At 50.1% G+C, this 27,724-nt stretch overlaps 2 protein-coding genes across 13 annotated transcripts; both read right to left on the bottom strand.

Moving 5' to 3' along the window:
* Positions 1-77: 77 nt before the first annotated feature.
* LOC143370297 (FERM, ARHGEF and pleckstrin domain-containing protein 1-like) lies at positions 78-27,724 on the bottom strand. Of its 12 annotated transcripts, none has more exons than XM_076815248.1 (21): positions 27,222-27,718; positions 26,033-26,330; positions 23,598-23,702; positions 23,299-23,521; positions 23,107-23,230; positions 22,951-23,038; positions 22,713-22,868; positions 22,471-22,631; positions 22,307-22,381; positions 20,875-21,017; positions 20,045-20,269; positions 2,542-2,747; positions 2,380-2,469; positions 1,907-2,282; positions 1,737-1,846; positions 1,517-1,657; positions 1,282-1,436; positions 884-1,005; positions 658-818; positions 317-576; positions 78-220 (listed from the first exon to the last, which is right to left on the bottom strand). In XM_076815248.1, exons 2-21 carry the CDS (start codon positions 26,216-26,218, stop codon positions 145-147), a joined length of 3,183 nt encoding a protein of 1,060 aa, XP_076671363.1. In that variant the 5' UTR covers positions 26,219-26,330; positions 27,222-27,718; the 3' UTR covers positions 78-144. The 12 variants fall into 12 exon arrangements, with proteins under 12 accessions (XP_076671363.1, XP_076671366.1, XP_076671362.1 ...); XM_076815251.1 differs by having other exon boundaries at positions 658-812; positions 26,033-26,307; XM_076815247.1 differs by having other exon boundaries at positions 26,033-26,307; positions 27,222-27,717.
* On the bottom strand, positions 10,584-20,038 carry LOC143370295 (uncharacterized). Its single transcript, XM_076815244.1, has one exon. The coding sequence runs from the start codon at positions 19,989-19,991 to the stop codon at positions 11,331-11,333; it is 8,661 nt and encodes a 2,886-aa protein (XP_076671359.1). The 5' UTR covers positions 19,992-20,038; the 3' UTR covers positions 10,584-11,330.

Here is a 27,724-nt window from a genome sequence, read left to right as displayed (position 1 = left end):
GCAAGATTCCGTTTCGCATAACTTCCAGCACGGATTCATCCCTGGAAAGCTTGAGATTTCTCAATTGAATAACTCTACGCGTCGCGATAATCGAAAATGCTTTAAAGCAACGCGGCGAATGATTCCGCCGCACCGTTCAAACGTTTAATATCCTTCCCTTCCGTTAAAGCTAACCGGCACGTGGCTCTGCTGCGTCGCGCTTCGAATCACTTCGATCCACCTGCAAAAATATTCACATGCATCCCTTTCTCTTCCTGCATACACTGTACGGCTTTGAGAAGCTTTCAGACTTGAGACTTCCACGGATTACCCTCACCTTCCGAAGGTGTAGTCGCTCTCGGCCCGGAAAAAGTAAACGTGACTCTTAAACTGCAGCTTGAACACAAAATCCTTGCTGATCCCGTCCTTCTCCGATGGCGTAGTGACGGTGTATCCCAGCAGCGGCAAGCTAGCCAACGGAAAGTCGTCTTGATGCGACTTGTAGAAGAACAAACAGAAGTTGGTGAATACCACCCAGAGCTTTTGCCAACCGTTGCTGTTCTTGAATTTCCGCAAGAGAAATCCGCTGAGTTGGTTCTGAAACGAATACACCACGGGGCAAGTAGTATAATCCTGCGTGGGTGGTCCGGTGGTGCCGACCATGGAATTTCCACCTACTTGAAACGCTCGTAGTTGATCGCTATAGCTAATACTCGTATTTCGGTGCCAGCAAACGTGCACGGTCGTGTTGCTTCGCTGAGAAGCCTTGGCACCGCCGCAACTACCCCTTTCCGACTCCAATCCAACGCCGTCACCCACTTCGTCGGTCGAGTCTAGAACTTGAGGTAGGTTTTTACCACTAATAATTCTGCTCGTTCCCCCGGGGTCTCGTGGCAACACTTACTACAGGACTTTAGGTTCAAGTACAGCATCTTCGGATCGGCGTCAGCTTGCGCGATGGCCATGTTCAAGTCCTCCAACCATCTCTCCTTCTCCTCCTCGTTGCTCGCGGCAACGGTTAAACACCTACGCGGGAACGTCAGTGATCTCGAATTACACGGGACGAAAATACTTTCAGGAGTGCTTTGGATCGGGGCAAGGGAGCTGGCGACAAAAGGGAGAAAGTGCTTGCGGCCAATTGGCCGCCGCCGAATTGTTCACTGATCCGACTGGCACATTTACGTCGGGAGAATAGCGGGCTCGAGTGAACTCGCTACAGCCAATTGACCTCTTAATGACACCACAGACCGTCCTTTTAACACCTCGTTACGTTCAATAATTTACTCTATTCACGGTACTCACTGATTTCCTTGGGCGTCGATCACGAACGCAAAGTCCGAGCCGGTCTTGTTGTCGCCCTCCCGAATCTTTATTCCCTTCAACGGAAGCTGCCCGTGAACGCGGAAGCACTGCGTCGGTTGCTGAGTGCGGAATGTGTACAGTAATACGTCCGAAAACTGGAATGCAGGTGTAAAGTTGACGAATGGGATTCGGATTCGAGTACAGTTATGATAACGACGGTTGAACGCGCGCTCACCAAGAAGAACATTCTTTGCTGAAAACCTTTGCGACTATACTTCTGCAGGCAGCCTTGCCTGATGAATCTACGGCCATCCTGGACCAAGTTGTCGAACCCACCGATATCCCTCTGCATCTCGCATAATTGAACCAAATTCTCCTGCGTTTAAAAAGAAACATCAAAGGACGATGAACGAAGTTGCTGCGAAATCGATGTAGAAAACTCTCAGCTTATTTACCGCTTGAGTTATTATGCCAAGACCTTCGAGCAACGTTTCTCCTAGCCGATCCCTCGCTGCCAGACAGTCCTCGAAGTCTGTGTGATCCTTCGGATAATGATCTAATAGTCCTGAAAGAATAGAGGGTTAACGGCTGGAAGACTGCATCGAGGGGAAACCCATAAACGTACTATCGATAATACTGTTGTAGTGCAACAACCGTTGCAACGGTTTCAGAAGGAATGATGTCAACGGCAGATAGCAGTGTTTCTGCGCCTCGAAGTCCCTGCAGAGTTGATCGAAACGTCGGGACGTCCTCGTGTAATATTCCATCTTCTCGAGGACGGCTATTAGATTCTCGAGGTATTGATCGTAAAGCGGCAACACGTTCAACAAGGTGTTGTAAAGGAAATCGCCGATGTTGTGACGCGCGTTACTCTCCCACCGTGCCAATCTCGCCTCCATTTCTTGAAGGCAAGGCCCGTGGACGTCCGCTAAAAGCTCGATCAGCGAAACCACCGCTTCACCCTCCACTTCTGCCTCTCGAGATACCTCCTCCCTGAACCACTGCCGAGCAGAAACGAGACGCGCGATTAACGCGGAAAATTCCACCGCCGCGGTACCGATCTATCGACTCTATCGAATCCAAGGCGAGCCAACGTACCACGTTTATCACGTCCAGGTCCTTTTTGTAAGTTCGCTCGGTCATGAGAAGCTCCTTCGCTATGTAGTACGCCTTGTCGGTCGGCCATCTCTGCTCGCAAAGAGAATAGAAAGGATCATGCGACTGAAGCGACCGATGCGAGCAGATGCTTCGTCCACTTACCTTGGTCTTTCGAACCTCGGCATCCTCGAGCTCTCCGTTTCGAGCATGCTTCACGGGACTCAGATCCGGAGTGTCGACGATGCTCGCGTTGCTGGTTTCAACGAGGCCGTTCGTCGCGCGATTCTCCGGCGACGGTTTCTCGTTCGCGAACACCGAATTATTGTTCTCCCGTTTCTTCGGCGTCCCCTGCTTATCGGACTCGGTATCTGTAAACGAAGCCAGGTAAGAGAAGGAATCCTCGGATCGCGGCTTCCTAGATGACAAATAGTTAAAACACGTCGGCAGAAAAATAATGCGAAATAAACGCTCGAGGAAGAAAGTATAGGCTCGAGTCTCATGCTGCAAGTACGTGTGCACCGGATCAGCGTCTTTCGACTAGTTTGCTTGCTTGGTCGACTCTCATCCCCGTGACCGTGGCATTAAAACGAAGAAGAAGAACAGGGAAACAGAGCAAAGATAATAGAAAAGAGTCGAGCAAGGATACATTTCGGAAGAGAGATTCATTCTTTCGCGCGCGAACACCCAAGATCGAGGGAAAATGATCTTCCGGACCGAAGACGAGCGCTAATCTAGGATGCACGTGCGTGTCGTAAATTTCGATGCTAAAAAAAAAAAACGTTCTACCGTTCGAAAAGAAGCATCCAGCTACTGGAAACGAATACTGTGTGAAATTCCGCGTGACAAATCGGGGGAAACTGAGAGAAAAAAAAAATGGTTCTCTAAAGGGCCAATTGTGGAAATTTACGGAGAATCGATTCCGAGCATGCTGAGCATCTTGCGATTACATGGCTAAACGAGTAACGGTGTCCTACGACGTGCAACTACGGTTTCGGCAGGGGGTGTTTCGATGCAAAACGCACAGACACACAGGGCAGAACACTCGACAAACGATGAAGCCATTCCACCTTGCGTCCACGCACCACGAGAGAATCTGGATTTGAAGCGCGCGTTCGTTCGCCGAAACGCTAACGAGGCGTCGAGTGACTCTTGCCGTGGATTAAAAGTGACCAGCGGCGATCAACGAAAATGCGATGCCTCATATCCAGACACGTGGACAGAAAATAGGAGGGGTGCGACTACCGAGCAAGTGAACGAATAAACCGTCGACACAACGAACGGCAACAAAGAATAAGAATAATAATAAGAATAATAAGAGTGATAAGAATAATAACAAATATATCACTGACAGTAAAAGATTGGCACTGTTAGGGATTACTCACACATTGGTATTGTCATCCGGCCGACCAACGAATCCGGGAGTGCGATAAAAAGATACGGTAATGAAGAACAGAAAGAGGACGAACGCGCGGGGATCGGGGGCGACATTTCTATATCTCTAATGGAAAACAAACCGAAATCGGAAAGACGGATGGATGGGGGGAGAGAGAGAGAGAGAGAGAGAGAGAGAGAGAGAGAGAGAAAGCGAGAGAGAGAATGTTAGACAGAGTGAGAGAAAGTTGGGGGAAGTTGGCCGACAAAGGAACGAGAGGGGGATCGGGAGGGGATGTAAATCGAAAGAAAAATAATCGATGATCCGGAGAAACGAACTGTTCGTCGAGAAAATTGGCTGAAGAAACGAAACTTCCAAAAAACGAAAAACGAAAAACGGAGTTATCACAGAAGACCTCTGACCATGTGACTTTGTATATAATTTATTATTATCATAATTAATGTATCAATAATCAATGTACAATAGATCTCCTACGCTTGAAATGTCATTTTCCCTTCCCTCGGAACGACGTGATTCCCTTCGTGTTTTTTTTTATAATTTTCCGCCCACACCCGTGTTCTTTGAATCACGAATAATCGAGAGCTTTTTCCTTCCTCCTTGGGGAAATCAGCGCGTAATTTCGGACCGTATATATATTTATATATACTCGTATGTATAATATGTATATATGTATATATTTTTGTATGTGTGTATATGTATATATATATATATATGTATATGTATATATAGAGTTAACAAGTACGGTATGTCGATAAACGATCGAAAAAAGATACAGAAATTACAAAGTGGAGGAGCACCGACACGACGGACACGCGTTGCTCCGGTTCGAAGCAACCCTAAGCTTTCCCTCCCTGCGACACTCGGCACCCGTTTCGATCGATCGTTTGTCCCCGTTTCGGTATGGCTATCGTTCATTCCCATCGGAAAAGTAAGGGAAAGACAAAACGTGGAGTTGCGTTTCACCGGGAAAGATATATACGTAGGTATGTATTATCGATCGTCGAAGGTACGTGTGTCTACGGTTCCTGCAACTACTTCCTCCCTGTATAAAAAGTTTATAAAAGGTAGTAATCTCTACTAAAGTCCCCTTCGGCACGAAAGCGTGTCGTGGAAGACGAGGGTGTCTCCATCCCTTCGAGAACTGAAACGTACTCGTCGCGTTCATCCAACAGAAGGTCTTTCTTTCAGTCTAACCGGAACGCGATCGATCGTACTTGACTCTACGCAAAAATTTGGCACTCACCGTCGAAAGTTTGCGAAAGAACGCGCAAAAGAGTATCGTGATACGTCGATCCGTCGATCCGTCGCGGTCGAGAAGGGAAAGTGTCGCGCCGCGGCTTTTCTTATCCTCGAGAGATCGAAAGAACACGGCCGATCGCGGGGAATCCGACGACGGCGAATACACATCCAACGCGTAACGAACACGCGGAAAAGAATAGCGAGCGCGAACACCTGGAAGAAGGCCACATTAAAGACAAGTCGAGAGAGGGTGAGAAGGGGTGAAACGGTGAAAGAGAGAACGTGGAATATATCGGGAGACAAAGGCGACGCGTCTTACGGTGTGATGCGCATACGTTGCAAACAGACACTGGGCAAAGTCGCGCAAGTGTGTCACGTGTGTGTGAAGAGTGCGCGGCGTGATTCATTGGGTTTCAGAAGAATTTGCGGGGGATTCTCGATGTGTACGAGTGTACGTCGGGTACGGTGAGACATCGTGACAGGCGGCAAAGATTTTTCACGTGTTTGGCGGTGAATCGTGAAAGGGTTCGCTACGTAATGGTTCACAAGGTTCCTAGGTGAGCAGAAAAGAGTAATTCGGACGCGAGTGTGCGTACGTGTACGTGTACGATGCGGGAAAATCAAGTACCACACTGCAACCAGAGATGTGAGTTTAGTCACCGCGCCGCGACTCTACGTGCCGTCTTCCACCCCCGGGCTGCGACGCCTTCGACCGCGTTACCACACGGATCATACCGTCTAGTTATAGCGTACAGACTATATAGCAATACTGCCGTCGCGTGAAACTCGCAAAAAATTCACATCTCCGCGCGCGCGCGACGGGGCATCGCAATTAACGGCAATCTATCCGGATCAACTAACTTCTAGGGCGGGAAAGGACATCGACGGGGTCTCGATGCACTCGCTCTACTTTCTTACGGGGATTAGGCTGAGGGAGAGAGGTCGCGCAGGCGAGACTTTCGGAAGCTTCGGGGAATCTGTCAGAGGATCGAACGGAACAAATCTACCGACCAACTACCGTTCTTCTACGATCGTCTAAGGGTGAGGTGAAAGGTGCAAGGGGCGTGAGAGATACGGTTGCTGTCGCGAGCATCGTCACGATTCTCTGCATGGTATACATATGTACTCGGATGGCTAACGGGGTGGAACGTGGACAACTAAACGTGCCTGACGAGATCGGAACGAGGAAGGGCAGCTAAACGAGCTAAACGAGCTGAACGAGCTAAACGAGAGAAACGAGGCACGGCTAGACGCGATTCTGCTCTCGGTCTTGACGCGCGAAACCGCGAAAAGAGCGCGTGACCGTTGCGCGCGCGGCTACCAAATTTCCTCTCTATCACCTACGATATCTAAGTCGAGCCGTCTAATCGCACGTGGTGCACGGGTTCTCCTCTCCGCTGCCATCACCCAGGGCTAAGCGACAGATCTGCCAAGGAGGCAGGATCAGTCGCTACCTTTTCCGGGTGAACGTGAAACGGCGCGAGCGCCACCGAGCATCTTCTCCTTTTCTGTTTCGTTTCTTTTCTTTTCTCTCTTTCTTTCTTTCTTTCTTTCTGTATTTATTTCTTTCTTTCTTTCCCGTGATATCTCGTGATTCTGTGTACTGTCCGGTTTTCGCTACATATCGGCTTCGAAGCGTGCTAAAGAGGGTGGCCCGCGATTTTCTCTGGGGTCACAGCAAGCAGCGTGGTACTTCTTTGTTAGTCCCGCAGCGTTCTCAACGTGGGTATGCCGGTATGAATCGATTGGTGAGGGTGCGTGGCGTAGCGTGAACCATTACGTTACGAATCTGCGCCACACGGAGTGGCACGTGCCAAGCCGGCGAGTTCACGTAGCCGTTCGCATAGCTCCAACGATTGCTGTGATCACCACCTGTCGAAAAGCACACGTAGAGTACAGAGAAAATGCGAGTGGAGCGCGTTCTCTGCTACCCGTCGCGACGCGCGGAACCGATCCGACGACTTCACTAAGTACAACTCGTTCTCTGACGAACTTCAATCTCTTCCAACGTCCGACAACTGTATCAGCGTCGCGACGCCTACGCGAATTGCTCGCGAAACACGGAGAAGCGGGAAACCGAAGAATCGAACGTACACGATCCGTAACAACGTACGCATAACCGTACAAGTTATCTACATATATGTGTTTTACGTCTAATACCTTGATCCCTATCGCAGGTATCACGACCTTTTGCATGCTAAGTCTTACGTATATATATAATTAAATATAAATACGTATACGTATCGTACGCAAGCGCGCACGCCTGTCGCGCGTGCAAGCTCGCGTACGGTGCGTATAACGCTTAATCGTAATGAATACACTGTGTTCAGTCATTTTCTAACGTCGATATAAACCGATATCAACCGTACCCCGCGTCTCGTCGGGCTCGAGGTTCTCGCGATCTTTCGCTCGCCAACAGACTCTCATCTCGACTGTACGGTCATACAGCGTATATGCGTTTACGCGCTGTACTCGCGCCGTGCCGCGACGCGCTCCGAAGATAGCTCGGCTGCTTTCAGCGATACGAAAACTTCGAGCGCAACGATCTCGAGGCTGTGTGTGTACATACGCGCTGCGTAGTCGAGCAACACGCACGCGTACGAAACAACGATACAATTAAGGGGAAGTAGTAGTAATAGTAGTAGTAATAGTAGTAGTAGTAGCAATAGTAGTAATAGTAGTAATAGTAGTAGTAGCAGTAGCGATGGTAGAAGAAAAAGAGGGGGAACAAAAGACGAGAAAGAAAATCGTTCGATGAGTGCCGAGGGTGAGGGTAACGGCGACTGTGATACAGAGAGACAAGAGGGTCCGAGGCGTTGGGTAGGGTTGATAGGGGTACAATGGGGGCGATGATACGATGACACAGACAAAACGGAGAACGAAAGAATATACAGAAAAAACGGTGCTCGAAGAGACGCGTGCGTGTGTAATGTAATATCGATGGCAGGACAGGACTGACGATGCACAAATGCAAGACGAGGACAAGTTAAGATTAAACCGATAAAGGAACTCGTACGGAAAGATCGAGGGTACGACGATACTCTTCCTCTGTTCTAGGGTTGGGGGGTCGGGGGGGGGGGGGCGGTGTGTTTCACTTGGAGCCGATCGCCAGAACCGTACCTCTGGATCTTCTCCGGGAACGTAAAACGAGAAACGAACGAAGGAACCGCGATTCGGGACGATCCAGCAGCTACGGAAGCAACCGACCAGATATCTCTGCGACGATCGCCGAAAGAATGCAAGAGGGAGAATGGAATTGCAGCGACATAAGGCCTGACTCGATCCGCGATCAATGTATGCTTTCGTACAGAGACGTTGCGTTGCGGCGCGGCACGGCGATACGCCAAGAGAGATGGGGGATGATCGTGTGCATGCAAACAGACGGATCCAAAGCCGATACTGTACTTTTCGCGGTTCTCTTCAACAGCTGCAACGCACTCTGCACCCCCTTCGAAATATGTACGTATGTATCGTAAAACGATCGAGGATCGAGCAGCGTGGTCCTCGTCCGAATCGCGATTCCAGCAACCGAACGAGAGGCCGTGTTTACAAGACAGTTGGTCGCCGATCTATCGCCATTCAACGGACCAACTTACACCTCGACATCGTTATCGGCACTCAGCAACCGTCCGACAACTTCGTACTTGCCCTTTCGTTTAATATAGCGTTCGATACTTAGTCAGCGTTTCTTTCTTTCGTAATGCTCGCTGCGCTCTACGGATGTAGTAACAGTAACCTTGCAATCAATTACGTGTAGCGATAATAGCGTAACAATGGCTAATGGAGTGGCGATTAATGGTTACGGTGGTGTGATTAACGATTATTCAACGATAACGCGATTATCAACGATCGTCCGTGCTTACGATTGACGATTTCGGACATAGCGGCCGGCCGGCATCCCCGCCCTTCGTTATTTTACGTATATACACCCTCCTCCCTTTCGCGTTTCTCACACGACCAGTCCTTCGAATAGGAGATTCGGACCGTTCGCGTCCGACACGTCTCCCTGGTCTTCGGCGCTCCGACCGCCACACGCTTCTCTCCCTCAATTTTCCTAGCAACGCCAAAAGCCCAACGTCCAGGCGAACGATCCACTTCGCTTCACGCGTTTCGATCGCCATCCTCCCCGTTCACGGTCCTGATTCGCGTTCAAACTTCAAACGCGGCCCAGTCGAGTCGTTGTCAGCGAGAAACGCTCGCTTCGAGGTAACCCGGTGCGATATTACAAAATAGAGCGGTTCTTCGATATGCCCATGGTGTGTCTCTATTAACTACCTACGAGAAACGGAAACATTTATAAGCGTAAAATCGGAGGGACGAGTCAGACTATTCGTGGATACCACGCGACGTAACTACTACGCGTGGCAGCCAGAGGGTTAACGGAACGACCCACCCGCGTCGCGAGTACGCGACGAACGGAGGATAAACACGTCCCAGGATACTCTCCCCGTCGGCGTCGCGGATAACTTGCTCGGCAATTTTAACGCTACTCCACCGCCGCAAATTTATAGTTCCCTGCCTTCTAAAAAGTGCGGACGAAAATCACGAAAACTGTTGACAAGTGCACTAGCCTTGCTCCCTTCGACGACTCGGCGCTCGTTATCGACCGATCGTTCCACGATCGGCCCCCGATTATATTATTGCTTTCGAACGATTCTTTCCGACAACCCGCCGCGCCGCCACGGGAACGGGAAACTTTCCTTTTTTCCATCGCCGGATGATGCTTGGAGTAGAATGTTTAAACGCGGCAGGCTGCCATTCCCTCGGGGAGCAGAGGAATTATTTTTAATCGACGCCCTTACGCTCCATGTAACCACCGCGCGTTAACACCGCCTTAACTCGCCTCCCAGCGGCTATTTATTTATCCCCGGCTCTTTTGTCCCAGTCCGTTGGATTAATATCGATCGATCGACAAAGTTAGCACCGGTCGATCCAACCCTACGAGGAACATTGAAATAACCCCAGCCAAGGTATATCGTGATCGGAAATAACTGAAACAACCCCTCCTCCCTTTGCGGCTATCGCTGCACAGAAATTCACGCCGTCCCTAGTTCTACGATATGGCTCGATGTTCGTTAGGCGACGTCTTCGGGAATGGCTGCAGCCTCCCATCGAAGGGCGATAGTAGGTACTCGAGCCACGAGAAACACCGTACAGGTCATACTTTCCAGCGTCCCTGAGTCATCGATGTTTTCAAATGGAACGAGACGTACCTACTTTCATCTTTCGTCTACGCAACGTTGTAATTGACACCAAGAGGGGTTCGATGACCCAGAATTATTGCGGGCTTGAGAAAGTATGACCTCGACCGTGTGGCCGTTGCCAATGCTGCCATCCAACTTCATATTTCGTCCCAACACCTCCCCTTTTGCACGCTCGATTCGATTTGGAAACAGACTGGCTGCACCGACAGACAAACGTTGTGGACCGTTCGATAATCTTCCTCCGGCGAAACTTTCGTGCCGTTCCGCGCGTTCCGTTTTCGACACTCGTACCCTGAATCGCAATTCCATAATATATAATACACGCGCGTACATACGCGGCGTGCCAACGAAAGTACGCGGGACTCATCTTTTATATAAGTATCTACGTTGAGCAACTTGTATTCCGTTCTAAAACGAGAGACCAACTAAACTACGGTCAGAAGTTATTACACGACCGTCTATCGAAGATTCGATTCTCGAACCAAACAGACACCCTTTCCCGCCCTATCGATGATGCCGCCAGTAAGAAGTCCTTACTCCCAACTCCCAACAAATGATTGTCGTTCTCATAAACTCGAATAGCATCGCGTTATCTTCACGTTTCCCTTTCCCGTGTTCCCTTCTCCCTTGCTCTTTCCACCGAGAATCCTTGCGCAAGGCTCTCGTAGTTTCGCGGCAACCGGTCCCGCTACCGTGTACTAGGGTAATCCATCTCGGAACGGATCCTATACGTGATCGTGTTCGACCGCTACCGCATCTTACCGTGTGTATCATACTTTTACAGACTAGTTATCGTTAGTAGGTGTAGCGTCGCGTCGTTCCGACTAGTTTTGACAAGTACCCCTACGCGGCAACGACCATATCAAAGTAAATCGAATTTCTAAAACGAGTAACAAACGTATTAATTATACTCTTAGGGATACACATTAGACTAGATTGTATACACGAGCTTCGAGCTTCGAGCTTTCCACGTCTATCAATTCGACGAGTGCGCTCAATTCCGACTCCTAGGGATCGTCCCCGCGAGGAATGCGCTCGGCGTTTCTCAAAGGTACCGGTGTTGGTCGGTTGGCGTGCACGACCACTATCCCGCTTTCGGCCCCGTCGCAGTCTCGTCAACGGTGCTGGCGTCGGTTCTGCTGCTCGTCCTTGGCCTCCGAGTACTCGTCGTCCTCGTCGTCGTCGACGTTGACGTCGGGGATCGGACGCTCGGCGAGCAACGGGGGCGGTATGGTGGCCACGTCGAAGCTCGAGTCGGTGCTCGAGAAGATCTGACCGTCCTTCACCTCGAGTTCGACCACCACCCGGTGCCGCCTCTTCAGATTCTCTCGCCTCCTTCGACGGACTGTTACTTGGCCGCGAACCGGCGTGTGAACGGGACTGTCCATACTCGAGGACGTGTCGCCCTCGCTCTGGGGGCTCCTGCTCGAAGAATAAGGCATCGTTTTCGTTCGGATCTGCGTCCTGATCTGCATCGGAGGACTAGATGTGGTCGACTCGCCGCTCAGGCTAGTCGTCGAGTAGTACGGCGTGGATTTGGCCCTGATGGGAACGACCACGGGTCGCTCGGTGGATCTGGTCTCGTGGTATCGGGCAGCCTCCGCCGGCTCGGAAAAGCCCCGCTCCAGCTTGCCCACGGTCGATTTGGGAGCTGGTCCTCGGGCTTTCTCCTTCTCCACCACTGGCGGCTCCCTGTCGTCCTCGAACGACCAGTCGTCGTCCTGGCCGCGGGAGCTCAACGCCAAGTCCGCATACTTCTCGTGCATGTCCTCGGAGCTGTCCCCTCGACCCACCTCCATGCGAATCTGTTCGCCGCTCGAGTACTTCATCGCGGGCACGTTGTCGTAAAACCGATCCTCCTCCTCCTCGTCCAACTCCAGCTCCTCCTCCTCCTCCTCGAGGATCGGCAGAGGCGCGTCCCCGTCGTCCGACATCACTCGAAATTCATCCTCGATGGTCTCGTCGAATTCGTTCCGCAGGGTTATTCGGGGTGGTGAAATGTCCACGTACGAGGATCGCGCGCCACCCTGCTGCTGCTGTTCTTGCTCTTGCGCCTCATCCTCCTCCTCCTCCTCCCCCTCCTCATCCTCCTCATTGTACCGTCGCAACGAGAGTCGACGTTGTTCGTCGAACTGACTCTCGATAAACCTCCTCGCCTCCTCCATGACCTCTCGATCGGAGCACCGTTCGCCGTTCAACGCCCCGATGTCTTCGTCGAAGGGCGAACGACGCTCGTCCACGGTAGCGGAGGGCGGCGGAGTCAAAGGAGGCGAAGGTGGAGGCGGTGGCAACGGAGGCGAGGATGGAGCAGGCAGAGTACTGTCTACCGTTCTGCACTTGGAGTTCGGCCTCATGCTGGTCACGCTCTTGTCAGAGGTGGTCGTGTCGCTCTGGCTCTTTTCCACGGTGATAGTCGAGTAGAACTGCTGTGGTATCACGGTCGTGCTACCCGACCAATCCGAGATAGAGGCGCCGAGCTCCGCCAGGGAATTGTCGTCGGACTTGGTGCCAGAGTACTGGCAGAACTGGCGCACGGTGTTGTTCGAGCTGGACCACTCGGACATCGACAGGCCCATCGATGTGTCCTCGCTGTGAGAGGAGCCAGTGATGTACGAGTTGGACTTTGGTTTCACCGCTATCTTGACGGTGCCGTTGGCGGTGGTCGCGGAGGTGGAACTCTGGCCGTCCTCCAGCAACGTCGAGTGCAGATCGTCGTGCAGTGTCCTGTTCTCGTCGCTAGAGTCGCTGTCGTTATCCACCCGACCCGGTGTCTCGGTGCTGTCCGTCACCGTCACCTTCACCGCCTCCTCGGGCTTGATCTCCGTGTAGAAGGTCTCCACGTGGCTGACTACTGGAGGAGGGTCGAAGACAGGGGAGCTTGGCGGGGACGGCCAATCCTCCGAGCTCTGAGCTTGTAGCTTCGACCTAGCCGCCGATTTCGGGGACCTCGCCTCCTCCTCCTGTCCGCCCAGCACATCTATCGGGATGTCAGGCAGCTCGGAGGAAGTACGACGGTCGTCAGAAACGGAGGGGAGAGCGGTACCGGATGGTGGATCGGAGGACAGAGAAGGCTGATGATCGCTCGACATCAGAGACTCGTCGTCCAAGCTCGGAGACCTCGAGCTCGGCTTAAACGAATCCTCCAAGTCGCTCTTGTCCTGCTCCGACGTGGTGGAGCGTTCGGATATTCGCGAGAGAGTGCGAGTGAGCGCGAACGTGCCGCAGCTGGTCAAGATATCCGGCCCGATCGGATAGATGAAGCTACCAGGGAAATCGGCCAGATCCTCCTGGAAACTGTCCTCGTCCTTCTGTCCGTTGCTCTCCTCGGAGTGCGACTGAACCGCGTTACTTTCGTCCTGCGGTACCCAACCATCCTCGGTACTGGAGCTACCCGAGCTCTCAAGGGGGAAGGACTTCCAGGTGGAACTCATCTCGGGCCTGAATCCAGGCTGAGAGCCGCTGCTGTTCTCTTCCTCCAGAGAGCCGCTACCTCCTCGGGCGTCCCTGAACGTAGCGATCTCGCGGCGATCCACTATCGGCTGTATCTGACCTATACCGAGAGGCCGCGCGATAGAGCAGGAGCTAGACTCCGGATCCTCGCGGTCCGGCGTCCAAGTGTTGGTCTCCTCGCTCCTCGAGCGTTCGCTGCTCAGCCTCAGCTTCTTCTCTATCGACAAACGGTTTGCGCTCACGCTCGCGGTTCCGCTCATGGCTGGTTCCGGCGACTCCTTCTCCGCCTCCCCCAGCGGCTCGTCCTTTGGCAACTCCTCCGCGCCTTCCTCGTCTTCCCTTCTCATCTCCAGGTACTCGGGCGTCAATTCCACCTCCACCAGAGTCTTCTCGTCCATCCTGTCGACACCGTAGTCCGGCGAGCTTAGCGAGCTGTCCGCGCCCCTCATGTGAACTTGCGTGTCCAGGGCATCCAAAGTGTCCTCGCTGGAATCGCCGAAATCTAGTGGAGGATTGTCGTCGCCTTCGTGTTCCTGGATCTCCTGATCGTCGTCTTGGTCATCGCTGTGGATTACTTCGTCGTCCTCATCGTCCTCTTCGTCTTCGTCGTCGTCGTCGTCGTCGTCGTCGTCATCGTCGTCTTCGTCGACGTTATCGTCGTCGGAGCATTCTTCTATGGAGATCTGAATCGGCGATTTTACCATGCCTTGGCTCTCGTCGAGGTCCATCGATCTGGAGTACGTTTCGCCGTCCTCTCGAGCACCGCTCACCATCACCGTTACAGTTTGCAGTTCCACCTTGTCCTCCAGTTGGGTGGATTGCGGGCGATCCTCGTTCTCGACGATCCTCCGATCGGGATCGCTCGTGGTTATCGACTGTCCTGGTTGGCAAGTAGACTCGGTGGTGATTCCCGAAACAGACCCCTCGATAGTCTTCGAGATCTCCGAGAGCAGCTCGATCTTCTCCGGCTCTTGTTCGCCGCAAGACTCCACGGAACTCTGATCGATGAATTTCGTCCTGTCGTCCACGCTGACAGTTTCTAGCAAGGTCCTCTGATCCTTGCCGTCCGTATCCTCCTGCAGCGTGTCCCTTTCGTACGGAATCAAGTCCGCGACTGCCGCGATGATCTCGTTGCACTCCGTCAATGGCGACTCCAGGTACTGCGCCGAGGTCTCGGTGACGGACAAAGAGTCGGTGAAGATCTCCGGCACGGTAGTGTGATCGGTGCTGTCGGACCTGTGATTCGGCGACGCCTCTACTTGAATAGATTGCGGCTTGGAACTGGCGCTCGCTGCACTCTCCGCCGCTAAGTTCGCCTCTCGGTTCTCCTGGTCTTCCTGAGCCTCCGACATATCCACGGTGTCGTCTTTGCTGGAGAACGCGTTGGCTGGAGGAAGTCTGTGCACCGCGATCACCGGAGCGTCCAACGATTTGGCTCGCCTCTGAGACGTCGGCGACTGGGTGGCGCCCTGCCTTTGCAGCGCGCCGATTCCGCTCCCTTCCGAGAGGCCGAGACGCGCGCGAGCAAATAAGACTGGTGTCTGGCCTGCTTTACGCAGCACGACCGGTGGTTCCGTTAAATCCTGCTGCTGGATGGCCATCTTTTTCGCTTCCTTCGACTCCTTAGCGGTCTCGGAGGCCCGATCTTCGAGCACTTTCGCATCTGCCCTAGTTTCCTGCTCGGGAAACACCAACCCTTCCCCATCCACGTCCGACTTGCACTCAGTTTTCGCGCGCGACACCTTCCACTCTTGCCGGGGCGCATCTTTCGACGAGGTCGGTGATCTCATTTCCGTCGACTTCAGAGCGGCCTTCGCGGCAGCGATCATCCGTTTCGGCGATATCCTCTCCTGCGAGTCCTTCTTCTCCGTGCTTCCCAGACTCTTCGAGATGCCCAGGGACTTTGGTCGTGCCTTCTCGGTCCTCGTGGTCGCGGCCACTTTGATCAGATCCTCGTCCACCGAGGCCGACTTTGTCCTAGTGCCGCCCCTCGCCTCCTCCTTCTCCTCCTTGGACGCGGAGAACTCCTTCTCGGGCAGTCTGGTGACAGACTTTGATCTACCCTTCTGGACTATACTCACTTCCGGTGCCACGTCCGTCGAGTCGATTATGATGATCTCCTGGGGCATCTCGCCCAGCTTCAGTTTCGACTTGTCGATCTTGGAGCTGGGCGTGGGCGCGCGGGTCTCTTTGGAGCCCACCTTCTTCAGAGGAGGCTTGTCCCCTTCCAACGACTTTGACTGCTTCTTAAAGTCCCTCTTCATCTCCGACTTGACCTTCCTCGTCTTCTTCGGCGACACGTCCGGCACGAAGTGCTTGTTCTCGACCTCCGGCGAGAGCAGCGTGTCGATCGGCGCCTTCTCCTCGGCCAGCGACAACGATTTCGATCGGAGCGGCTCGCCGTGCGGTCGCGACATGAAAGGAACGAATTCAGGAACTTTCAAGCTATCGAGCTCCAGCGCGGGCTTCACAGGCACTTCGTCCAGAGGCAGATCGGCCACCGGGTCCACGAAGTCGTCGAAGCCGGTGTCGATGATCTTCGGCCTGGCAACCTTTGTCGCAAAGTTCCTATTCACTTCGGAGAACCTCGACTCTATCTTCTCCAAGATACGTTTCGTCTTCTCCGGGATACTCGGTTTTTCCAGCACTTGCAGGCTCTTCGGCTTCTCGGGAACTTTCGGCTTCCCGGAAGCTACGCCGGCAGCCTGGGTGCTCGTAGGCGGCGGCGTTGGAGGCGACGGAGGCGTCGAGGGCGGAGGTGGCAAGGTTAATGGCGGAGGTGGAAGCGGCGGGAACTCTTTGCTCTCCCTCTCCTTCAGGCTCTGCTCTTTCACACGATCGAATATACTAGTGATCTCCTCGAGCGCTTTCTGCGGGGAGTCTGTGACGGGCGAAGTTATCTCTAAAGCCCCGCTGGACCTTTTCTCTTCCATCTCCTCCGCCGCGGCTGGCATGGGAATCTCGGGCAACGGTATCTTCTCGATGCTGTCTTGCTTTTCCAAGCTATCGTCCGGTGCCTTCAGGCTGTCCTTCTCGACCTCGGATTTAGCCTTGCGCTCCAGCTTCATCTTCATCTCCATACCAACCACGTCGGCAAAGTTCAACGCCTTCGCCTTCGAGTCGAAGGATCTCTGACCGCTGGTGAAGCTCTTGGACGTTTCTGGCGACCTCTTCTTCTGTATCACGGAGACGATCGTCAGGTTCGGGTCCGTCGGGGATGCCTTGGGCGAACGTTTCTCGATCGTCGATATGATGGTGACGTTCGGCTCCATCGGCGACAACTTGGACGGCGATAGCGACGGTTTCCTGTCGAGGCTGACCGACTTGACAAACGCCCGCTCTTGGATGATAATCTCCGTTTTGCCCTTGTCGGGAGACGGAGCCTTGGAGCCGGTCTTGGAGGGGCTCCTGTTGGTCGGCGAGAAGCTGCAAACTACGTTCTTCGCGTCGGTCGGCGATAATTTGGACGTGGGGCTTAAAATGCTCTTCGGCTTGTCGGATGGACTGAGTATCGACTTGGGTCTAGCAGGCGTGGTCGATGTACTCTTTGGCTTGTCGGGGGAGAGCTTGCTACCGGTCTTGTCTATCGAGGTGAGCTTGGATAGGTCGAAGGACGAAATGTCTGCCATGATTTTCAACGGCAACTTTGGCAGATCCTTGGGGGCGCCGGTCTTCTTCGTAGCTTTACCGCTGTCGGACTCTGACTTCTCGTCGGAGGCGGTGCCGTTCATCACGTGACGCTTGTGCAGCGTATAAGGTATCTCGGCGGCGTTGGTCTTCTGGATGGCCGCGGTGTCCGAGAACGGGTCCTCGTCCCCGGAGTCGGCGGGCGTCAAGTCGATCGACTTCTGGTGCATCAGTATGTGACGTTTGCTGTTCGAGCCTAGCCTCTGTCGCGCGGGATTCGGGTCGCTCTTGGTCCGCTCGACGGGCGTGTGGCCCGGTATCGTGTCGTCGAACCCTAGTACAACGCCACCGACGATTTTCGGCTCGTACTCGGTGAACACGGTTTTCGCCTTCAAGTGTTCCATCTCCAAAGGCACTCCTATCACCGTCTCCGTCCTCGACTCCAACGAGAGCCTCGCCTGCCGTTCCCGCTCCCGTTTCTCCTCGTCCTTTCGCGCCTTCTCCAAGCTCCTCCAATCGTCCCTCTCCCGCGGCTTCTCCTCCGACTTGCCCTTCTCCACTCGACCCTTGCTCTTCCTCGTGTCCTTGTAGTCGATCTTCTCCGCGCTGCTCCTCCTCCACTCGTATCTGTCCTGCTCGATGCACTCCAGGCTCCTTCCTCCCCGCGACTCCAGCCTCTCCGTGTACTTTCGTTCGCGCGAGTCCAGTCGCTCGATGTACCTTCGCTCGCGCGAGTCCAGCTTCTCCGAGCTCTTTCGCTCGGCGGTGCTTCTGCTCTCTGACTTTCGATCGTGTCCACCTCTGTCCTTGGAAGAGCACCGCTCCAAACACTTCAAACGCTCGATCGTGACAGGGTCGAAGTCGAAGGTGGGCCTCTCCTGAGAGTCCAGCCTCTCCACGCTCCTACCTCGCTGCTCCTTGGCGCTCAAACGCTCGAACGGACTCCTGTTGCCGGAATCGAAACGCTCCAGCGTGTGTCTCTGATTGTAATCGATGGTATTGCTTCTGCTGGCTGGGCTCCTCCTCTTCTCCCTCGAGTCCAGCCGCTCCACGCTTCTCTCGCGATGTTCCCTAGCCTCGGAGTGCCGATGCCCGCCGCTCCTCTCCTTCGGGCTTCGGTTCAAGTACTCCGAGCTGCTTCGCAGCCCCTGAGAGTCTAAGCGCTCGAAGCTCTTTCGTCGGAGCTCGTGAGAATCGCCGCGGTGCAAGCTCTTCTCCTTCCAGTCCAATCGCTCGTAACTTCTCTCCCTAATCTCCAGCCTCTCGATGCTTCTTTGCAGCTCCTTGCTGTCGATGCGATCCACGCTGCGCCGCCCGTGAACCTCCGACTTCCGCTCGCGAGAATCCAAACGTTCGATCGACCGACGCTCAGACTTCTTACCGTACTCCCGCGAGTAGTCTCTGTCGACGCGTTTCCTATCGTCCCGCTCCACGCTTCTACGCTCCTTGTCCTGCAACTTGGACAACGTTTTCTCGAGCTTGGCGTCGCTCTCGCGCAACTTTTTGCTGTCCCTACTCTTTAGAGCCCGACCTAAGCTACCCGTCTCGACGTACGCGCGCGGAATATGATCCTCGAGGCTCGCGATGCTGCGCGCCCTCACCGTCTTCGCCCTCTGATCGACGATCGTACGATTGGTCGAGTCCACGGGGCTCAAGTCGTCGTCTATCCGAGACTTTGGCCGCATTATACCCTCGTCCCGTAGAATCTCCGAATCCACGTGGGTGATCTTATACTTGGGCTTCAAGTTTTTCAGCTCGTTAAGCACGGACATTTTCTGTTTCTGCACTTGCAGTACGACCGGGTCTTTCTTCGCGGAATCCTGATGCGGAAGGGGTAATTTGATTTGCTGTTGTTGCTGTGGGAGTGGTGGCTGTAGCTGTGGCTGTGGCTGTGACAGTGGCTGGTCTAAGGAATTGGCGTGACGCGTCTCGAACTTTCGCTCGATCTGCGTGCTAGATCGTTGTATCCTAGACTCTATTGTCACGTAATCGTCGTCGAGTTTAGCAGTGACTGCTGAGTACCGATCGATGGACTTGGTCCTGGTAGCGTTCTTAAGGTCGGCAAGCACGGATTTGAAATGCTGCTTGTCGGTCGATTTGATCGATCTGTGTTTGACGAAGGAATCGGTCTCGGAATCCATCTGGAACATCTCGTGCTCGATTCCTTCGTCACTTCGATCGGATATCGGCTCGTTCTCGTCACCGTCGTCGTCGTCGTCGTCGTCGTCGTCGTCGTCGTCGTTGTCGTCGTCGTCCTCCTCGTCCTCGTCTTCGTCGTCCCGCGGGCTCGAGTACGATTCCGGATACTCAAATTCGTGCTCGCGTTCCAAAAGCTCGTAGGAGTCGTGCGACAGATCGTCGTGGGAAAGATCTCCCGCCTGGCCAGACTCCTCGTGGCCAGATTCAGTGGAGAGGGACGATGTACCCGGATAGGAGCTGCTATAGACTCGCTCGGGCACCGAGTCGTGGTCCAGCGAGGGCAATTTCGAGCTAGCCGCGCTATACGAACGATTGCTCTCGTCGTACCGCGTCACCGGATTGTCTAGCTCTCCCTGGGATGGTAACCGGAAAGGTTCTAACATGGGGGGCTGTTCGCCGGAAGGTTTGTCGTCCTTGGATCGCGCTTTCCCTGAATCCTCGAAACTAGAAGCGTACAGTTCGCGGCAACTGGCCGATCGCTGCCAGGGATGTCTGGGCATGGGTCGCGGTGGGGGGAATTCGGGAGGACTGCTGTTAGAGGGGCTGATACGACCTGCTGATGAAATCCGTTGCTGGCTGGTAACAAGCATCTGCCGCGGTGCTGGGACCTGGCTGGGTGTGGCCGGGGAATGGACGTCGATGGAGGTAAGTGTCCGAAACGACGTAGCTGTGTCTTCGCGACGGTGAATCGTCCCTCCCATCGAGACACTCGTCACAGTCGTCGGAGAATCCAGTGTCATCGAGCCGCATGATAGAGACAGAGCTGGGGTTTCCAGGGCTGAAACCATTCGCCCCCTTCAGTTTTAATCTTCTCCGTCAACTCTCTCACGAGCCGCTATACTCGCAACCTTTTAACGTTTCACTTTCAACGTCCCCAATTTTTTTCATTCGACTAGAATTGGACTAGAATTCAACTACAACTCGACTCGACTCGACTCCACTGCCAACGGCCTCTCAAGGGATATCCAAGCTTTTCGATATCGCTTCGACTAAACAGACTCGGAGGCCTTTGCAGACACGAGCTTGCTCGAGATACCGCTTGTCTATGGCAATCTCGCAACTGACTCTCGTGAAATGTAATCGAGCTCAACAACTCCACAGCTCCAGATGATGATCGTTTAGAAGCGTTCTATTCGTAATACGCTAAAGCTACTCTACTACGCTTACGATACCTCAAGTACGATATACTTGGAAAAGAAAACTTGACGCTATAGAACGAATAAAGAGAGAACGGAAACAGAGTGAACGGAAGAGAACGGAAGAGAACGATAGAGAAGGAGGTAATCGAAGAGAAAGTGATATAAAACGAAACGAGAGGCAAAGAGCGAGGGTATGAAAAAGAAAGCGTTTCTCGTGGAGGTTGGTGTCGGTCATGGTACATACCAGGATCGCCGAGGGGCAGGAGGGGGTGGGCAGAGATGCTGGAGCTGCCCATAAGGGAGCTGCTTGGAGTGGCCCCACGATAGCCTCCCCCCTCCAAGCCCTGCAATGCCCTACCACCGCTAGTCTGCCGGAACGAATTGGACCTGCGAGCAAGAGAGAGTCAAGTTCAGCATCAGACTTAGGCTACCAAATGCCAAGCCTGTTCAGAACTAACTTAGAGGATTTCCTCATCTTCTCTGCCTTCTCTACCACCTCTGCTAAGATGGTAGGCTCTTTTTCACTGTGCTTACTCGATTAACCGTTATCGCTTCAAGGGTTCTCGCTTATGTTAGTTTCGTTTTCGTATTTTCACGTTTTCCGTCTGATCCGGCCACGCTTCCGATTACCGTTTAAAAGAACAAGCGTTTCAAGTACTGTCGGGTCATCAATTATACCCTCAAAACGATAAAAAAAATAATGCATTACATGATAAGTATGTTGAAAAATAAAAATACGAGTAAAAGTAGATAATATCGACGAGCAACGGTACGAAAACTGTATTTTATATGAAATCGTTAAACATCCCCTACAGTATATACTTTATCCTTTTTTTCCTTCGCGATTCTGTTCTGTATAAAAATTTAAGTCCGAGCAGTATTTATCATTTATCATTTATCATTTTTTACGTTCGCATGCTTCGCTTAATCGCTTCAAGCGGAGACGGAGATTTCCAATCAAAGTGTGTACACGACGATGCTATCTCTCACGCTCGTTCTACTGGCGCATTAGTAACGGTTATTTGTCTGAACACCGGTATCGCATGTAGCATACTCGTATACTAAAGAAATCGTGTAAATCTTGTTAACTGCATGTATGTATGTACAAGGATGAGAATATTATAAGGAAAGTAATCTATTGTCTATCGTAGAGTAGGCTACTGCTATGGATAAAAAGTATAACATCTCGTTGGTAAGAACTGTCGGGACAGTCAAGTATATGGTATATACTTTGCAGTGTATCGTTAGAGGTGTTACAATGACGAAAATTAGTGACCACACTATCAAGAAGAGGGTACATTGATCATTCGGGTTATCGTGCCTGATGGTGAGCCTGACTCCCCGCCACCCCTGTCCGAGCAGGCAACACTGACAAACGCAAGTACAATACGTACGTACAGAGTGAAACACACTTCATTCTACGGAAATTGGAGCAACCACGATAAATACCAATTAATGTCCCGGCAAAAGCAAGACCGTGCCACCTCCCGCCTTACCCACGCAAGATCAGTGCGCTCGTTAATTAAAATATATCTCAATGGTATAAAACCAGCATTAAAGGGGGGTGGGGACAGTACATAACGGTACGCATGCACTATCTACACATTACTGATACATATGTACCCAAGAAACCGTTCAATTATCAAATGACACACCAAACCGCTAATTCGACTTACCTCTGAAACGTCTGCCTCTTCACGTAATTGTCTCGCACGAATTCCACTATTTGCTTCTGAGTTTTACCGCTATACCTGATAACGCGATACAAATAAATCTGATTAGCGTGCTCGACTTACTTCATTTACCCGAGCAACGCGATACGATTGACAAACCGACATACCTAAACGATGAGCCACGACTTAGAACCCGCGTCTTTTGCCGCACCACTCGTTTCACTACCGAACAACGGAAAAATCCGTGATTCTCCACGCACTTTTTCCAGAAATTTTTGCATTCGTTGCGACCCTCGAAAAAGAACTCCACGGTATCCTTGTAATAACCCTGCAATTATACGGATAGATCAGCTGCGGAATGCTATTCTTCAAATACGTTACGTCATACGTTATGTAGGTATATACTCACATAACCCTCTGGATGCAACTTGATTAGAAATCGCTTCCTTTTAAAGCTAATCTTTCGAATCTTTGCCCAACTAAATGTGTTTATCTTGGTGAAATTTTGAAAAACTACGATTCCCATGTGTGCCACCGCCAAATTCAGAGGTACGCCCTCGTGGTCCTGAAATTAGAAGTCGGCCGTAAAGTTTTCCTAGCCATACGCGCAATATGCTTACATGCCATTTCAATTTCACAATACCCACTTTCGCTGGATGCATTTTCATTCCGTATAATTCACAGCGGCGTGCTGTTTCTAACAGATTCAGATCCGCTTCTGCCGGAGATTGACCTCTGGAAAGTACAACGATTACAACGAATCCATTTGCAATTGCGCGTCGAATAAGAAAGAAATATCTTACGCGTGTTTCTTATGATTCTCCATAATGCGACGTTCTAATTCTTGATCTTGATGAGGCACAAATTTGTAAGTTGACAAGTACGTATGATCCGGGTAATCCTCTATCACATAATCCCCACATTCGGCTGAAATAATCAATCGGTTAACATAAATCAATTATTGTCTCCGACACCCGACGCTACATTCGGCATACCTTGAACAATATAGCTGGCCATCATTGCTGCTGTATTATCGTTGCATTGCAGTAAACCTTGAGCTAAATCTCGCTTGATTTGATGACAAAATAAATATCTGGTAAACTCCTCTTCCAATTGCGCAGGATCAGGTGTATAAAATTTCACGCAGAATCTTAGGAGAGGGTCAATTAAAGACAATCCAACTTGTCTACAGACGGGCTTCTCTAAATCTAACCAATACTGCAATTAAAAAATATCACTAAGCATCGGCGAAACAACGGAATTCCACACAGATTTATAGCCGCTTGCGCCTTACTTTTGTTCCATTAGGTTCCTGATATTCGAGACCGAAATAATCAGCTTCCAGAAGATGCAGTTGTTTGCAAACTTGATCAAACAATACCCTCCCTAACGCCTTTGCCTAAAATTTAAATACATAGACTATAGTTCTCTAAATAATATTATCTCTGAGAAAAACAAAGTCTATTTTATTGGCATTTGTGTTTGCGCGCAGTCATTGTGTATTAAAATTCCATCCAAGGTGACTGAAAATATGTTTCAGATGCTTTAAGTAAGGTGTTATGAATAATCAATACATCGATATACCTACTTCGAGCAGTATAGAAGAACCAATTATATGCTCCAATAGTTCATTTGAAAGCGTTACACGTGTACACAACACGTATATATACGTATCCATTATAAAGGAACAATTATTCAAATAATAAGTAAGATTAAATATACCTTTTGCAGTAATTCACTCTACATTGTCCTATAGCAAATTGCGTTTACAATTTTACACGTACAAATTTCCCTAATAAATTACACTAGTTTACAGTCATTTCTTGACTCCGCTATGAAATTCTTATGTAAGGTTGTCCCCTAAACTTAAAAATACGTTTTCGAGATATCGCCCGATGAATATTTTGGTAATTTTTTAAGAAGACCACCCGACATTTTTGGCCATATCTCGCGTTAAAGTTGACCGTTGTGATCGCGGCGACTATTAAATAAGAGGCAATGAAATCGCATACAACTCTTTCCTACAGTGTTTTCCAATCGGATCAATAGTTTGGACGGAATCGAGCGAAACATAAGAAAAATGTAATGTTTTGGGGCCGAAATTGAAATCGAAAATTCGCTACACAGTGAATTCTTTTTTTTTTACGTAGAGTGCGCACTTTTACGAAGAAAACAAGCCCAATCTGAGCTATTTTCAACTGTTTCCCTATTTTTGCATTTCTTCGTGTTTCTTGGCGCATTACGTATTTGTCTTCAATGAAAACAAATTTAAATGTATTTTATTTTATTATTGAAAAGCAATTCTGGCTCTTTCTGTTTCATTTGCCCGCATTGAGATCAGTTTCTCTTACAAGGAACCAGTCGTAGTCACCCATCATTGACTCATCCCAGAATCCTTGATAGCGTCTCTCAATACTTTTCATCTGCTGATGAAATCTCTCGCCATGTTCATCGCTTACAACACCAAGATTTGGTGGGAAGAAATCCAAATGCGAGTGGAGGAAATGAATCTTCAAAGACATCTTAACGCCTATATTGAGAGAATGAAGAAGTAAAAAGCATGTTACAGCAGAAGATCGCTTCCTTATAGCCACTAAGCCACTTCCTTATTTGTGTATGGATTTTGCTCAGATTGGGCTAGTTTTCTTCATAAAGGTGCGCACTCTACGTAAAAAATAAGAAACTAGACGTAACATGATAATTTCTATGTCTTCCAGGCTATATAGTGAATTTTCAATTTCAATTTCGGCCCCAAACATTATATGTTTCTTAAGTTTCGCTCGATTCTGCCCAAACTATTGATCCGATTGGAAAACACCGTAGGAAAGAGTTGTATGCAATTTAATTACCTTTTATTCAAGACCCGTCGCGATCAAATCGGTCGACTCTAACGCGAGATATGGCCAAAAATGTCGGGTCGTCTACTTAAAAAATGACCAAAATATTCATTGTTCGATATCTCGAAAACGTATCCATAGGATTTCGTCTCATGTCGATTTTTGAGTTTAGGGGACACCTTACATAAGAATTTCATAGTGGAGTCTCGATCAAAAATAATTTTCTGGATTTTGTAAACTAGTGTTATCTAAAAAAATTTTCACTTAAAAATTTTATTGCACTTAATCGGTTTTTGCTTCAAGTACAGTCCAGTTGGACAAAATGTATTAGGTAAGTGTTATGGAAATGATGTCATTAATAGTATTAAAGAGATTCCCTTGTCAATGACTCTCGACCTCGATGTACCAAATCACCTCGACATGCTGTTCAAAATCAAGATGTGCTGGCACAGCAAATTTATAAAAACCTGCGTACAACATAACCCCTTAATACCTTTATGCAAGAAATTTTTCTCATAGCTACATCAATGAGAGAAATTACTGGACCGTGCATTAACAATTTCAGACCCTTTGTAACACGCACACATTTGCATTAAATCAGTTTCTATGTATCATGCTCGTTCGTCCTTGTTACATGAGCTACGGTACAAGCACAGTCAATTACTTTCCATTACAGAATTAATTCGACGCGTCAAGGTATTCGTCCACCATTTACCAATGTTTTTCTACATTTTAAAACTGTGCAGAAATTTAAACTAAACGTTTATTGCTTGAAAGTATTGTATATATTATAAAGCAAATTTAAAGTTCCGTTTTGAAATATAGCGGGCGTAAATTGATCAATATTAACTAGACATATCTTTTGTTTAAAACAATGTAAATTAAATATTACCTGAACTTGAAACATTGTGACCGTGTCATCCAACATTTGTACACGAACAGCAAGCATTTTTCCAGCTTTTCTAGGTGTTGTAGGAGGAGTTCTACTACCTCCATCCACACCTGCCGGAGTCGAATGACTATGAGGCATCTTAGATACCCCGCTGCCCTTCATGCTTATGCTTTCTATATCGTTCATCTTTGGTCATCTACCTCGAACCGTAGAATAACCGTTTATTTCTGTTCCTTATCGAAAATTTTGCTTATAATTCTCTATTATGTTGTCATCTGTAACAGAGCATCAAGCGAATCTAAGGTCATAAGAATATCATAAACATTTATTATATCTTTAATTAAAAAAGAAAATACGTTTATCGTTTCTGTTAACACACTGGAAAAGTCCCAACAAATGAGCATTGTCGTTCTCAAAACGTGCAACGTCTTTTGTTTGCCTTTTCGTGATGTGGGAGTAAAATGAGTAGAACGTATCTATAAGTATACCTACGCAGTACATATCGCGCGATGCTGTGCAAATTTAATCGCATAAAATTCTCGAGGCCGCGGGGAATTTTAATAGAATAATCGGAACAAAAAGAAGCGTATCCGCAACTTTAGGAAATATGTCAATGGCAAGGATTATGTAAACGATAATTAACTGGCGCATTTTATCGCGATACAGGCCAAAGGAAAGAAGCACCTACACTTGTTTACATTATTTGTAACGTTATTTATCATTCAGCCGTCCGCTCTCGGCCGTATTTTAACGAAAAGGCTGAACGATGTTACGTCAAGCCCATCATTATACCGATTAGGTACACGACTAATCGAGCAGTGCTAATGGAATACGTTAAGAGATTGGCTGCAGTCGAAAGGGTTGAGAGTGTTGATTTCTCGATCAATGAACGATCTTCGAATCCCAAATCCCGAATGCATTGTTGTACCGTTAAGCGTCACCTCATTCTGGCCCTGCTATACTCGACGAAATCTTTAATACAGGATATCGAACTAGGAAGATAAACGATAAGGAACGGCCAGAAACTCGAGGCCTTAATCTTCTGATCGTAAGTGTGACGAAGGGGAACGCAGGATCGAGTAGAGGAAGGTGGGGCCATCCAACTAAAAGAATCGACTGGACCGCGTTACGAAAGAATCCAAAATAATGTATGTATCTGTATTGGATTGTATTATACTATTATACATACGTCTGCCGGCTTAATAGGTATCAGTGGCAGCACGCCCCAAACACACAGCAACGCAGAGTTCATTGATCACTAAAAACAACACTGGTTCACCGGCACTCCCGTCGTTACGATCGTCTTCTCGATACCCGCGATATTAATAAGTTGTTCACGCTACCACCATTACTTCCGGCAGAGATTTCGCGTACGATCTCTGGATATCCCAGAGCGACGATCGAGCAAGTCTCTGAATTGAACCACATTACACACCTACGGAGCGCTCGTCTCCGCCTTGGCATGAATTATACGAGACGTCAGTGGTTCTCAGTATGCGACAAACCGCCCAATTGTTCATTGATGAAACCCACCGCGCTACGGCAATGTCCGAACCGTCCGAACGTGGCAACCCGTTACCACGAAAAGGACAGACTCGACCACGACTTTTTCATGGACACCACCACCTCCACCGACTCGAGGCCGATAGCCGACTGCATAGCTCTGCACAACTGCACGACTGACTCTGATAG

The sequence above is a fragment of the Andrena cerasifolii genome, chromosome 6 (assembly GCF_050908995.1).
Source record: "Andrena cerasifolii isolate SP2316 chromosome 6, iyAndCera1_principal, whole genome shotgun sequence".
In the NCBI taxonomy this organism is placed as follows: Eukaryota; Metazoa; Arthropoda; class Insecta; order Hymenoptera; family Andrenidae; genus Andrena; species Andrena cerasifolii.
This window is presented reverse-complemented; position numbering and strand designations above follow the sequence as displayed.

Excerpts from the sequence above, each read along its gene's own strand:
- LOC143370295 (XM_076815244.1), bottom strand. The coding sequence starts at position 19,991 with ATGCCCAGACATCCCTGGCAGCGATCGGCCAGTTGCCGCGAACTGTAC.
- LOC143370297 (XM_076815248.1), bottom strand. The coding sequence starts at position 26,218 with ATGAACGATATAGAAAGCATAAGCATGAAGGGCAGCGGGGTATCTAAG. Across the intron at positions 23,703-26,032 it reads TCACAATGTTTCAAGTTCAG|GCAAAGGCGTTAGGGAGGGT; the intron begins GTAATATTTAAT and ends TTTAAATTTTAG. Across the intron at positions 2,748-20,044 it reads GCAACGGATTTCATCAGCAG|ATACCGAGTCCGATAAGCAG; the intron begins GTCGTATCAGCC and ends CTTCGTTTACAG.